Consider the following 14,518-nt stretch of genomic DNA (forward strand, 5'->3'; position numbering starts at 1 on the left):
GGTGAAACTAGAAAAATTCCTTTCCATTTAATAACGATCTGATTTAATCAAAATTGTTAAAGTTTGATAGGATTTTTTTTCAAATTATTATTATTTTGAATAATAATTCTAAGATTTTTTGATTGATCATTTTTTTGTTTGTTTGTTTCACAGATTATTTTAAATTATACACTCACATCATGCATTTATATTAAATCTTTCAATGTGTGTGTGTGTGTATGTCTTTGATGTCAAAAAATATCTAATTCATTGTGAAGAAAATTCTTTTATTCATCATGTTATTTTATGAAACAAATGCAATGTGACAATGATAATGAAATATCAATAGTGTTTTTTTTCAATGTTGTACAATGACAAACAACAAATAAAATAACATAACGAAAAAAAGAAACAAAATTAAATTGAAAAAAAACGTCAGCATATATTATATCAATCGAATCGGTCGAAAATGTTATGCCAAAATCCATAATATATTTTGCAGCTAATCAACCAACCAACCAACAAATTAACTCAACTACCTACCTACCTACCTACCTAAAACATCTTATATTTAATGAATCAATTAAATTACGACAATTACATCATATTTCGCCAAATCGAATCCATTATCAAAACCATTTCACATCTTATCTAATTTTTTTTTAAACAAATTATTATTATTTTCAATTTTTGTTTTTTTTGTTTTTTGTTTTTTTTTTTTTTTTTTTTGATTAAAAAAAATTTGATATTTTACAAATCATTCTATGACAAATATACAATTATACTTTCTATCCCATATTTTTCCCGGTAAATAAATAAATTTAAAAAAAAAACGAAAAATACAATCTCAAATCAATAATCTCATAACATACCATTTTGACAAAATTATATTAGTCTTATCTTTTTTCAAATATTTAATGTCAATTTTACAATTGTTGTTTTTGTTTTGTAAATGATCATTTCCGTTTTTATTATTATTATTATTATTTAAATTCCGTTTGTTAAGTTAATTAAACAATTTTTTCGTTATCATATAATTTGTACAACACTGGTCTTTCAAATGTATGTTTGTTTTTTTTTTGTTTTTCTGTAATGATACGATCTTCAAATATTTTTCACACAAATATATAAATAAATAGGTAAGTTCAAATAAAAAAAACTTTTAAACTGAATCCTTATCTTATTATTCATTTGTTTTTTTCTTTTTTAAATTTCAAATTTTCATAATAGATATACCATTTTTTTTCTTTCTACATTTACTTTAGATATTTTATTTTATGAAATTCTTCATCTTTTGATCATTTACATCATTTTATTTTATCTCATTCAAATGATTGTGTTCTCTTTTTTAACGTAAACGATCGACTCATAAACAATATTGGTGTTTTTTTTGTCTCTATATATACAAATTCTTTTAAAACAAATAATATCTTAGTCAAAAAAATTTATTTACGAAAAAAAATTATGAAATTTTAAATGTACCAAAAAACCAAACAAAATTATGTATTTATCAAGTTATTATCATTATTATTTTTGATAATATTATGGAAACATTGAGTTTAGAATTAGATTATTCTTCACCAACCACAACATCAACAACAACAACAACAACAAAAACAATTAAAAATATGACGAAACATTCAAATGGATCAATAGCTATCATCGAAACATTTGAATCAAATCAAGATGAAAAATTGGATGGTCATCCAAAATATCATCATGAAACAACTAAAACAATTATTAAAAATAATACAACTAGTCAATTAATAATCAATGATGATAATAAAAATGATAACGATAATAATGATGACAATAATGATTATGAAGATGTTAATGTTGTTGTTGTCGATAAAACGAAATCGGCCACTATCAACAATAAACATCAACAGGACAACGACACGATTTCAATTTTGGCCACAATTAATAATAATACCTTGATGTCGCCATCAATGACAACATCGACAAATATACGTAAAAAAGAAAATACGAATAAAAATTTTACAATCATGATTGATGATCTATTTATTCGTAAATTATTACATCAAATGTAAGTAATTTTTTTTTGTATTTTTCTTTTTCTCCATCAATTTTTGTTTTATGCTATTGATTGATTTTCGTTTGTATATATCGTCAACATTGTCTACAATATATATTACATTGTGTTAAAATCCTACAACTCGTTCAGCTGGTTATTTTAGTATCATTTGAATGATAGTAAATTATAAATTATTTTGATTGACCTTCACTTGGTTAAAATGAAGTTTGAGTTTCTTCAAAGCAAAAAGAAACTTTCATTTGTGTTGTCTGTTGGTTTAAAAAGAAAAATTTTTATCATAATTTTCTTTATATAGACATTTTGGGATGCCAAATGTTTGTTGAATTTTGGCTAGTATGTTGATTGTCATTGTGTACCGCTTATTGATTTTGTTTGTTGTTGTAAATTTTCCTCTTCTCTTTAGATACTTACAAAAAAACATGTGTACTTTATAAAATTTAGGATTTTGGTAAAAAAAAATTATGATTGATTCCTATGAATTGATTGATTGATCGATTGATTATGTATCCATAGTATATTAGTGATAAATGATGACGTATATTATATTTTGTATATGAAAGTTATAATGATGATGATAAATTTATCAATTTATTTTTGTTTTCATATATCAAAATGCGGCATCATTTCTATGTATGCTTAAATTTTTGTTTCTATTTTCTTTTTATTTTCTTATTTGGCATTAAATTTCATAATTGATCAATCATCATCATCATCATTATAATGACATTGATGACATTTCAACAATTCAATAAGAATGAATGAATTTATCATTCACAATGAATGAATATACACACACAAATGAGACATGCACGCACGTACATAATATATGGCACCAGAAATTAAAAAAAAAGAATGAATTGTTCAAAAAATATATCATTATTTAAATGAAAAAAGTCAAGTTTTGATGATATCTGAAACCATTAAAAGAAATTAACAATACAATGAAAATAAAAAAAAATGTTCAGATTGTGATATTCAGTATTTGTGATGTTTTTTGCTAATCACATCGATATGACAATCATTGAAAATAATCAAGTCCTTATATACTTGTGATACAATTTTATGTATGGATTTTTTTGCCAAAAGAAATTATTTTTTATCAATGAATTTCTGGGATAACAAACAAACACAAAAGCTTTGCGTAGCTTCTTAATATCAACATTAATACCAATGATATACATGGAAATAGAAAGAGTGCATATTGTAGGACAATTCAATGCCAAGGAAAAATATTGTTTGTCTTTCTATATATAAAATGCTTGTTTCGGTGCATAAATGATGCGTCTGAATTAAATGTGTATGTGTTCATATATAACACTCTTATATAATATTGATGCTATATAATAATTAAAATAAGCAAATTTATGAATGGTCATTTGTCCATATATTTTATAATTAGAAATTAACAAATGGAAATTTCATAATGAAAAAAATTTGTTGGGAATATTCCATCAAAAAGGAAAGTTTTGTTTTGATGAAAAAAATCTGTTCGATCTCATTGATTCATGTGCACTATAGATACTATTGTTTAATTTAATGATCTATTTATAGAATAAATTGATTGTCGAAATAGGGTTGATGTATTATTAGATTTTTTTTTCACTGATTTTATTCCTAAAAATTCGTATCCAAATTTCTCACGATAAAATGAAATTATTTTGAAAATTCTGTTTACGTTTATCGGATATTCATTTTGATTATTATATTCTTAAATCTTCCACTGACATTTGTTAACAAAGCTTTCAAATATGACGCACATAAGATCAATCAATCAAAAGAAAATGTCATTACAAACTGGAACAAATTAAACAATATTGTTTCTGGCACTATGAACGCCAAATTCTAATCTAAAGTCTCCATTTAAGATAATTCTGGAAAAATTTTGATTAAAAAAACAACATCTACCAAACATTTCTATGTATGTCATTGCACAATAAGATTTACTTGCAGCTAAAGTTTTTTTCCTTCTCATTTTTATTTCCCACATTTTATAGGGATATTGCTTCATTGAAAAAATATGTATGTCATGAACTTGACACTGAAAACGGAAACATGAAGCCAACAAAAATATCCGAAAAAATTTCAAGGTCCACTTACATCCACATAATGATATAGTCAATAATCGATCGAACATCAGAGATTCGTGCGTAAGCGCATACCATCATCGAATAAAGAAATAATAAATGAAAAACCTGAAACAAATCTTGGATCTCTCTTGCAAAATGATGATGTGTTGTTCTTATTGGTGTTTGTTTATTTTTCCTTTTTTTCTATTTATGTAATTTGTGGATGTTTGGGCGTCATTCATTATATAGCAAAATCAAACAAACACATTCTACATGCTACCATCATTCGATTGGCATAACATTGAACTAGATTTCAAATATTCTGTATATGAAAATAGAATTTTGAAAACAATAACTATGAAGAATCTTTATTTCAGATAGAAAATTGTTGATTTTCATGCGCTGGCGATTGTCGTCAATGCCGTTGTTGTCGCTCTTTCTTTGTTGCTAAATGTTTGTTATGCAGGTTTTGTGGCTAAAACTATAATTTTTAATTCGCTTTCGTCATCGCGGAAAATTCGTTGCCATTGAAATTCTGTGCACTACCGCTACTTGGCCTCGACCTTTAAGAATAAATTTGAAGGTTGCTTTTTCTATTCATGAACAACATAGTAATGATATGAATGAAAGAAAAAATCAAAAATGAACAAAAGTAGAACAGTTTTCGTGGATCTATTTGAAGTATCGCATTGAATTTTTTTTTCATTGCCATTTGAATCTTGCATGGAACATAAAATCCTTGGCATTGGTTTGATTGACTCGAAAAAGACAAAATGTTAATGTTTTTCATTGATAAGCATCCAAAATTGTTGACTTGGATTCACAATTCAAAATGTAGGAACAAAAACCAAAAATAAATGTATGCCATAGTCACATGCATGGACTGAAGTGAATTAATTTCACGATCACTTTTATTAAGCAACAACAAGGTTTATTTTTTTACCATTTCGGAATTTGACGTCTCAATATTAGTGTAGGTGTTTATTGACAATATTCTTATATCTAATATCATAATGTAAATATCGAATGGTCTCGTCAAACGATTCAAAATGTTTGTTTTTCTTCAATTATGCGTAGGTTTTTTCTTTTCATTTTGGAACATAAAAATAAAAAACAAAAAATAGGAAAAGAAATCATGTTCAACTGAAAACATCATCGTCATCAGGATTATGATTATTATTGTTGAACATCATTTCGATGATTGAAACGGATATATTCTTTTTGTCGTTTCAATTAATTCTAATGATGAACAGATATTTCTTTTTAAAGCTGTTTTCTTTTTTTCTTTTTGTTGTTGCTAACTATGATGGTTACAGCTACATTTTATTTATTATCGATGTTTTACATGGAATTTTTCTAGGAAAATAGGAAATGACATAGTGAGATATGTAGGATATAGTCGCTGCATTGTCACTCTGAATATATACATACTAACATAGATTTTTTATCGCTTTGTTAATAAATTCTTTTTTTCTTTTGTTGTTGACTAGTTGTCCGCAAATATTTGATGAAAACTGGCTTGAGCGATTCACACAGCAATATTTACAATCCTTTCATGAGAAAAAATGTACATTGCGTGTTCGAGAAATTCTCGATCTAACATTGTCATCTAATTCAATGACTGCTGTAGATGAAATATTTGTCTATTGGCCAATTCACCATCAATCTACCAATAATATTGATGATGAAAATGATAACGACCAAGAAATTTATATTGATTCATCATCAACATGGCTACAATATCGAGATGCGATGACCTATTTATATAATTTCTGTGAACTATTAATGTCAATCGAAGCTAAATTCGTACATGCTAAACAAAAAGATATGTGCCAACAATTGGCAAGAGAAATACGTTCTTATCTTTATTGGATTACCAATGATGACCGATTTAAAGTTTGTGGCAGCAATGATAATGAAGAAGAATCACCGCCTCTTTTTCAATCATCACCAGTTGATTTGATCGGCGGCAACATTGACAACCATCCCAAACCACAACGAAAACAAGAAGAAATGTCTTCCAATGTCATTAGCCATAATTATAATGATAGTTATAATAATTGTCAACAACAGCACAAATTATTCCATTCAATTTTGCAACATTTGTTGAGGATTTTGTATGAAATTCTAATGAAATTAAATCAATCCGATGATCATGTTAATAGCATTAGCAATCAAAACAATGATATGGTCGTAAATAATAGTTTGAAATTTTTTCAAATATTCAATAAACTTTTCGAACGATTTGAATCATCATCAACCGATCATACATCATTGTATAATCAATGGATGAGACAATTGAATTCATTATTGATGATGCTGATGAAATATGGCGCTAATTATCAAATTCAAAATAATAATGATTCTGACATTGATAACAGCAATGTTCTAACCTACATAAATGATGGTCATAATTGTAATCGTCAATCTACTTCATCTCAACAATCTTCTCCTCTTGCTCCTAATCGATACATGGAAACTATAACATCAAAATTGTCGTCCAATAATGATTACAATAAAGCTGCTTTATTGAATATGGAATCCAACAACAATATCAATCATGCTAACGATGTTGATGTCAATAGTGATGAGGATGATGATGAATGTTCAGCCATAGCTTCAGCTATAGCTAACATTCCCCCTTCAAATGATATGATCACTACTAATAATGATCATCTAACTGCTGCATCAATAAAATATTTTGAAAATCAATCTTTGTCATCGAATCGTTTTCAATCCTTCAAATCACCAATACCAACTTTAACTAAACTCACTGAATTCGAACTGAGTGATGCAACAATTTCACCGGAGACAACGATCGATCCTTCTTCGTTTCAACAACAACAGTTGCAGACACTTAACAATTATCCAAATCAATCATCTGATTGTCCTATAAAGATGGCCATTATTAATAATGATAGTGGATCGCAGGCAAATTCTAATAGAAATACACATATCGAACGTAATACAAATTCAAGCGCTGCATCAGTTTCGAGTGGACCTTCAAGCGGAGTAGGATCTCTCTGTGATTCCTATCCTCGCAGTGTTGGAATAAACGGTAGTTCTGGATTAGGCTTGATTGAACAGAATTCCAACATTCTTATCCATAACAACTTGAGTCCAGCATCTCAAGAATCATCATTGTCACCAAGCAAATTTCTTCCAGCCGGATCTGTTTTATCATCATCGGCTTCAATGACACCATCACCAGCCGATTTCGCCCCGGTGTCTACCGGTAATAATGGTTCTACTACCAATGAAAATGCTCTTTCGATGTTACTTCAATTGAATAAATGTCAATTGATAAATGATCTTGTTGATGGACTTCCTAAACTGATAACACCACCACCATCAGCTCCGCAACACCAGCGTCAATTTCCAAACAACAACAATATTGTAAATCAATCAAAAGATTCACCAACATCGAATGTTTCCAATCAATTCGGATTTGATTTTAATTCCCTGAACAGTACAAATCATAATGCGATTAATCGTAATCCTCAACGTCAACCACAACAACCGATGTCAGATGAATCATCCAATTTTGGCTTTAATGATAGTGATAGTTCCAATATTCAGAATGCCTCATCATCGAATGTTGGCAATAATAATTTTTTCAATGATTTCAACATAAATTCGTTGTTTTCATCATTTGATGATAACGTTTCCGCAGTCGAATCTGGTGCATTTATAACAAATCATTTCACTAGTCAGCCACAAATTCAAACCACAAATCAACAATCGACATCCATTTTAAAACAGTATCCAGACAATGATCCTAATATCCAGCTACAGAATCAATGCTTTACAATGACTATGCTTGAAGGAAACGAATCTCAACAACATCCGCAACCACAACAACAGCAACAGCAACAACATCGTAATCAGGCAGCGAAGTTTCCTATAACCCAGTCCACAGCAAATAAACAATTGTCCATGATGTCGAAATATATGTCAACAGCGTCTACAATGCCGCAGCAACATCACACATTGACTACTCCACCAAATCTAATTGCTGGCCAACATCAAACATCTCCAAATATTCATTCGACAATTGACCAATCGCAACAACAAGAAGAGCAATTTTGCGAGCGGCAAACGTTGTATCGTTTAATTATTAGGTATTTTCAGGTTTTTTTTGAATTCACAAGATTTCTAATAAATTTTTTTCTATTTCCAGCCAACTTTTATTCGATGGTCATCGAAATATTGCTTGCCATATTTCAAATGCGGAACACATCAAATGCGATAGTTTTCTAATTGGTCCTAGCCAAGAGCTTCACAAGTTGGTCACTTTTGCTAAAGCTAAAAAGAAGGGTTTGTTTTCAAATTTTTAGTTTTTTGATTGGAATATAATTTGTCTAATCTAAATATAGAAGACATTCTCATCGATAAACCGATTCAAATGACCCTGTCGAATGCAAATAATGCAGGATTTTCCGTAGCGGGTCGTGCAACTACCAATTCCGCTACTAGTCCATTCTATGATATGATTGATTCTAACTGTACGTCGGCACAAAATTCATCGTTAGCAGGAAGAGCATCACTTCCGCAACAAGCATCTCACGCTCTTCGTATGGATGATTGCAATCAATATGTGAAAAATATTTTCGATGATACTTCGAATACTTTGACTGGGATCGGTTCATCAAATCCCATGTTTTCTGCTAGGAATGAAAGCGTTGGATTAGCTTCCTCATCATCAATTGTTACACCTCAGACATCACAATCTCAATCGATTTTGGATTCCTATGCTGACCTCAACAGTTCTACAACAGGTTTGTTTTCCAATTGTTCTCTTTTGAGATATTTTTATTCTTTTTCTTCACAGATTTATATAGTCCATCAAGTGGAACAATTGATTATTTTTCAGCTAATCGAAGTCCAGAAGTTTCAGGAATGAATGCAGCAGCTTCTATGTTCGGAAAATCATCTGATTTACAACAAAGACAATTGGTTTTGAGCAATAGCCGGGGAGCTGGTTCTGTATCAGCTGCTGCTACCGGTTCTAATGAATTGGTTTTGACCGAAGCATGTCTAAAAAACTTGAATCAGCTTGCCAAACTGAATTCTGGTAAAACAATCTCATTGATAATGAGATTATTTGATCTTAATTTGTAATTCATTTATTTGTGTAGGTCCTAATAGCACTGCTGCCATTAATCATCCGTCATTGATGTTTGGCCGTTCAGCATCGGCTATGGCCACGATGTCTTCGCTTGGAAATGGAAACGGTTCAGCCTCTGCTTCAGCTTCCAACAGCAATAACGGTTTATCACGATCTCCTTTGACCATAAAATCACCCACAGGACATTCTTCTGCTTCTCATACGACTGGTCAAGGAAAAAGCCATCAGATCATGCAAATTGTTCATAAATTTGGCAGTCTTGGTCAATTGAAATCACAATTTTCGTCGCCACATGGATTCTGTTTGGGGATGAACGATGAGATTATTATTGCTGATACAAACAATCATCGTATATGTGTTTACGATAAAAACGGTGTCTGCAAACAAATGTTCGGAAATCCTGGAAAAGATGAAGGGCAACTTTGGTATCCTAGAAAGGTAACTAATTATTATAATATTTATCATCTCAAGTTGATACTAATTACTAATTTTTTTTCAAAAGATCGCGATGATTCCTCCCAACTTTGTCCGTTCGAATGCTAACAGTCCTTATTATGTAATATGTGATCGTGGAATGGAACGTTCTCGAATGCAAATATTCACTCGGACTGGAAATTTTGTTCGAAAAATACCGATTCGTTATATTGATATTGTAGCTGGTATTGCAATTAATAATCGTGGACATATAGTGGTTGTCGATTCGGTATCGCCAACCATCTATGTCATTACAATCGATAATGGCACATTAATCGAATGGCGGGATTGTGGCAATTATATGTGCGAACCATCCGATGTAGCAATTTATGACGAAGATTATTATATTTGCGATTTTAAAGGTCATTGTGTTGTTGTCATCAATACGAATGGAGATTTCATTAGAAAAATTGGAATGGAAGGTTTAACTTCGTTTCCAAATGGTATTGATATATCACCAGCTGGTGATATATTCGTCGGCGATTCACATGGTAATAAATTCCATGTGGTCGTATTTAATCGTGATGGCCGTTTGTTGGCCGAATATGAATGTCCCTATTGTAAAGTATCACGATGCTGTGGTTTGAAATTGACCAAAGACAATAATATCGTCACATTAGCCAAGAATAATCATCATGTGCTGGTCTTGAATCCAAATTTTCAACAACAATTGCAATCACAACCGACACAGCTGCAACAACAACAATCCGTATGAAATGTTAAATTCGTCAAATTCATTTCATTTCATTAATATCAATAATGGATTTAAACATATGAATTCATTGCGATCATCAACAATTTGCTGCAATTTTTCTCACATTCTTTGAAATGATAATAGTGACAATACCATCTACTTAAACTTATCAATCATTGTTTGATTGTTATCACAATTTTTTCTGGCTTTTAAATGCAAAAATATACGAATGAAAATGTGAGACACATCGCTTTTCGCACATTTTATTCATCACAATTTATGAAATTTTATATGTTGTCATTTTCTCCTATCTGAATATGATCTGTTTTTCTTTTTCAATTTGTATTCTCTCATACAAAAAATGCTTTCCTTTTTCTTTTCAATTTTTACTCCGACTTATTCGAATCGTATCGATGCATTCCTTAATTCAATATTATTGTTCTGGTTGTTATTGTTTTTTCTATACATTTAATCCTTTTAATAATTTTTTTTCATTCAATCTTAACCTTTTATTTTTCTCTATCAATGCTGATCATTTTCCTGTGAAACATCTTGTCTTTATTCAAGTTTGTTTATCTTACACAGAAGACTCGAAAATAGCCATAGTTTGCACCAAATTTATTGAATAATCTTTTTGAGCCATTTTTTCTGTCATTATAATTGCTTTTTATCGTCAAAAGTATTCTTGATTTTATCTTTTTCTTTTGAAAATTAATGATTTTCTTTTCATCTCTAGTCGAGTTTTTCTATTGAACAAACGATTCAATGACACCAATTGAATAATTAATAAGTATCTTCAATGAATTACACAATAACACAATATTCTGCATGGGATATCAATTATTTTCGGATTTTGATTTATTTTTTTCTATTGATTTCTTTATATACTTATTCTGTTTTTTTTTATTTGTATAATTAAATAAATGTATCACGACAATTAGTATGTTGGAAAAAAAGTCGTGCCAAACAACTGAAAAAAATTAACAAAAATGCCACCATCAAATAGTAGGAAATGATTTTTCTTCTCAATTTTTGTTTTGTTTTTTTTTAAATTCATTGTATATGAGACACAATGTGTCACAATCTGTGTACTTCCTTTTTTTAAAAATTTTGTTTTTTGTTTTTTTTTCTGAATTGTTATATTATTACGTATACACTTATAAACAACATACAACTTATGTACAACGAAATACACATCCACCAGAGATAGATCAAACAAAAATTAATTATTGATAATAATTACGAGTTACGATGTTTTATCAACACAAAAATAATAACAGTGATTATATACTCACAAATCATGCACATCGAATATTGAATAATTTTTAACTTTCAATGATAATTTGTATACCTCTTCCTATACAACCATATTTTTTCAACATATGGACAAACTTTTTTGTTTCTTGAATTGAAATCATTCGTTCATTTTGTTCTGTTTTAGCATCAATGACCAATCTTTAATTCTGATTGATTCTGATCACTTGTTTTCTTGATCAATGTTGATTATTTTCTTCATCATTTTTCATGATTAGATTATTGATTTATTAGCGAATGATGATGGCGGTTTTAATTTTTTTTTGTGTTGTTGTTTTTGAATTTTCTCAAATCATTTTTAATAGTTTATAAATTTTTATTCGAATTCTTAAACACTTTTAATTATTATATAATCTGTTAATTATATTTTCATCGTGTTATCATCTACTATTCTCAGTCATTCGTCGAGTGTTTTGTTGATTTTTCTTTTTTTACCAATTTTACCACAGCTTCTATACATGTATTACTTTTTGAATGTTTGAATTGGTTTTTTCCGTTGATTATGATAAATTAATAAAACATTATTTCCTCATTATCACAACATTGATGAATTGAAAAATTTTAAAATTCATTTTCATCGATTTCATTTATGAATTATTACGACACATTTTGCTAATTAGATTTGATTATTCAGTATTTTCAAATAAAATTAAAAATTAATTTCAAAAAACAAAACAATTGATTATGATAAATTATAATATAATATAATTAATATAATTTCAATCAGTTTCTTGAATGAATTTTTACTTCAAATTTGAATTTATTTACGAAAAATTTATTTTGAAAAACAATACATTATATAGCATTTTGATATACAATCGGCAACAATTACAATTATTTATTGCTTAACATATATGTAGCCAAAATAATCGATTGTTTGCCATTATTTGCGTATGAATTTTTTTAAAATGATGAATTCTTATAAATTTCGTATGCTTTCAGATGAATGCCAAAATGTATTGAAACCACCATTGTAAATTATTTACCTTATTTTTCCAGTACATCAAGTGATTTACTCAATTGATACTGTTGTCGTTTAACCATTTCTGGCTTGACTGGCAATCGTTTTAGTTGTCCATCCCATTCCAAATCGATTAATCCACCTTTTCGAGCTATTTCACTCTTCACACGATTGGCAAATTCGATTGCATTTTCATCTTTTCTTCTGTACATCGGCGGCAGAAACCTAGTGTCGGATGTGATTTAGATTTTCATTTGTTCATTTAGGCATTTAATATAAGTTAGTCAAACTTACCATACATCACAAACGATTGCCCAAGAAGTCATCATCATTATCATATAGCGCCCATATCCATATTTACTTGAATTCCAGAATGGATCCCCAAATCGAGCATCATATTTGATCGCTACAGGATAGATAGGTGCATCAATTTCAAAACTACCTTTTTTGAACATCATTACAGCCGAATTATTTATACAAGTGCCCTCAGGAAAAATCAATATGGGCAATTTACTTTTATCTTCGGCATGTTCGCGAAGTCTACGTGATACATAGTGACGATCATTAGATTCGAAACGATCAAACCAAATATGATGTGTAGCTCTATTCAATGCTCTTTGAATTAAACCGATAACACCGGGTTGACGTTGACCGACCAATGCATAGGCATTGTTGCAATGTAAAATGATCACATCGATTGGTGATGTATGATTAGCCACACATATACCACCAGGTTTAGCTTTGTTCTGTGAATCATGATAGGTGATGACTGCTGAAAATGAACGGGATAGAATTCGAAAACTCATTACTGATATATAATGATAAATCAAACGTTTCATCCATGGGATAGGAATAAGACCAACTAGAAATGTACAAGTCACAAGCCATGAAACTCCAATTAAAGCTATCGCCAATCTTGAGGGAAATAAGATCACATAGCGAACAATTAATCCAGCCATCCAAATAAATGCTAATCGGGCTGATTTATAGTGATAAATTCCATCAGTTCTTGTCAAAAGATTCCATGTTTTTAGTTCTTCAGCTGCGAATCGTTTTGTAACTGAATCATCGATGATTGCTCGTATGCCCATCGTTGTTAAATTCATGACGGTAGTTAGATCAAGTTTATGTTTGGTTTTATCCATTTCTATCGATAAAGCTTTATTGTAAGCAAATGCAGCAGGAACTATGAAATCAAAGTTGAAATTGAATAAATATACAAATGTTAACATAAAAGAAGATTTACCATCTGAACTATCAAAATCTTCACAGAATGCTGAATCGGTATCCGATTCATCTGAATCTGGCATTGTTGCAGCTTTTGCAGCTAATTCAGCCAATTGATTGAGATCAGCATTAACCGACATAGCTCGACTTATTTTTCGTTGAATTTTTCTTTCTTGTTGAATGTTTTGTTGAATTTTTTGGATTTTTCTTTTGCCATAATCGAAAAGTTTCAATAATCGGCTGACATATAATTGATGCACAAAAAAACGATGACCAACACTAGCCAGGCCCAAATATAAAATTAATGCTATAAAATACAGGATGATCATCATTTTGTTTATTTTTCTTTATATTTCACTCAATGACTCAAAAAAGTTTAGACAATAATCAATTGATTCAACCGTTTTGAGCAATAATGATCATGGCTTGTATCATCGAAACCTTATCGACAAATGATGATTGTGAATATGCGAATGAAATATGATCATCAACAACCAACATCATATTTGTGGTACGGCGGCAATTCATCCATGTATCACTTGTTGATTTTCAGAAAAATTTTTTATAAGAACCATATTTATAGATGTACCAATAAAAATGAATTTGTCCGAATAAACTT

General features: G+C 29.6%; 2 protein-coding genes across 2 annotated transcripts; one reads left to right on the forward strand and one right to left on the reverse strand.

Annotated features, from left to right (window-relative positions):
* Nucleotides 1–1,209: 1,209 nt before the first annotated feature.
* Nucleotides 1,210–14,352, forward strand: LOC113789074 (uncharacterized). The gene is made up of 7 exons (XM_027338597.2): nt 1,210–2,026; nt 5,592–8,222; nt 8,282–8,418; nt 8,478–8,879; nt 8,933–9,175; nt 9,240–9,667; nt 9,732–14,352. The coding sequence occupies exons 1-7, from the start codon at nt 1,524–1,526 to the stop codon at nt 10,416–10,418; spliced, it is 5,031 nt and encodes a 1,676-aa protein (XP_027194398.2). The 5' UTR covers nt 1,210–1,523; the 3' UTR covers nt 10,419–14,352.
* Nucleotides 12,452–14,471, reverse strand: LOC113798520 (glycerol-3-phosphate acyltransferase 4-like). Its single transcript, XM_027349078.2, has 3 exons — nt 13,919–14,471; nt 12,967–13,858; nt 12,452–12,897 (listed from the first exon to the last, which is right to left on the reverse strand). The coding sequence occupies exons 1-3, from the start codon at nt 14,229–14,231 to the stop codon at nt 12,699–12,701; spliced, it is 1,404 nt and encodes a 467-aa protein (XP_027204879.1). The 5' UTR covers nt 14,232–14,471; the 3' UTR covers nt 12,452–12,698.
* Between the last annotated feature and the right edge of the window lie 47 nt (nt 14,472–14,518).

Source organism: Dermatophagoides pteronyssinus, unplaced genomic scaffold (genome assembly GCF_027571235.1).
Source record: "Dermatophagoides pteronyssinus isolate colony J.1.1.1.1 unplaced genomic scaffold, Derpt_VIB-CSIC_2022.12 sq0002, whole genome shotgun sequence".
NCBI classification, from domain to species: Eukaryota; Metazoa; Arthropoda; class Arachnida; order Sarcoptiformes; family Pyroglyphidae; genus Dermatophagoides; species Dermatophagoides pteronyssinus.

Coding starts and splice junctions, on each gene's coding strand:
- LOC113798520 (XM_027349078.2), bottom strand. CDS start 14,231: ATGATGATCATCCTGTATTTTATAGCATTAATTTTATATTTGGGCCTG. Junction 13,859..13,918: donor AGATTTTGATAGTTCAGATG/GTAAATCTTCTT, acceptor TTGATTTCATAG/TTCCTGCTGCATTTGCTTAC. Junction 12,898..12,966: donor GCAATCGTTTGTGATGTATG/GTAAGTTTGACT, acceptor ATCCGACACTAG/GTTTCTGCCGCCGATGTACA.
- LOC113789074 (XM_027338597.2), top strand. CDS start 1,524: ATGGAAACATTGAGTTTAGAATTAGATTATTCTTCACCAACCACAACA. Junction 8,223..8,281: donor TTGTATCGTTTAATTATTAG/GTATTTTCAGGT, acceptor TTCTATTTCCAG/CCAACTTTTATTCGATGGTC. Junction 8,419..8,477: donor TGCTAAAGCTAAAAAGAAGG/GTTTGTTTTCAA, acceptor ATCTAAATATAG/AAGACATTCTCATCGATAAA.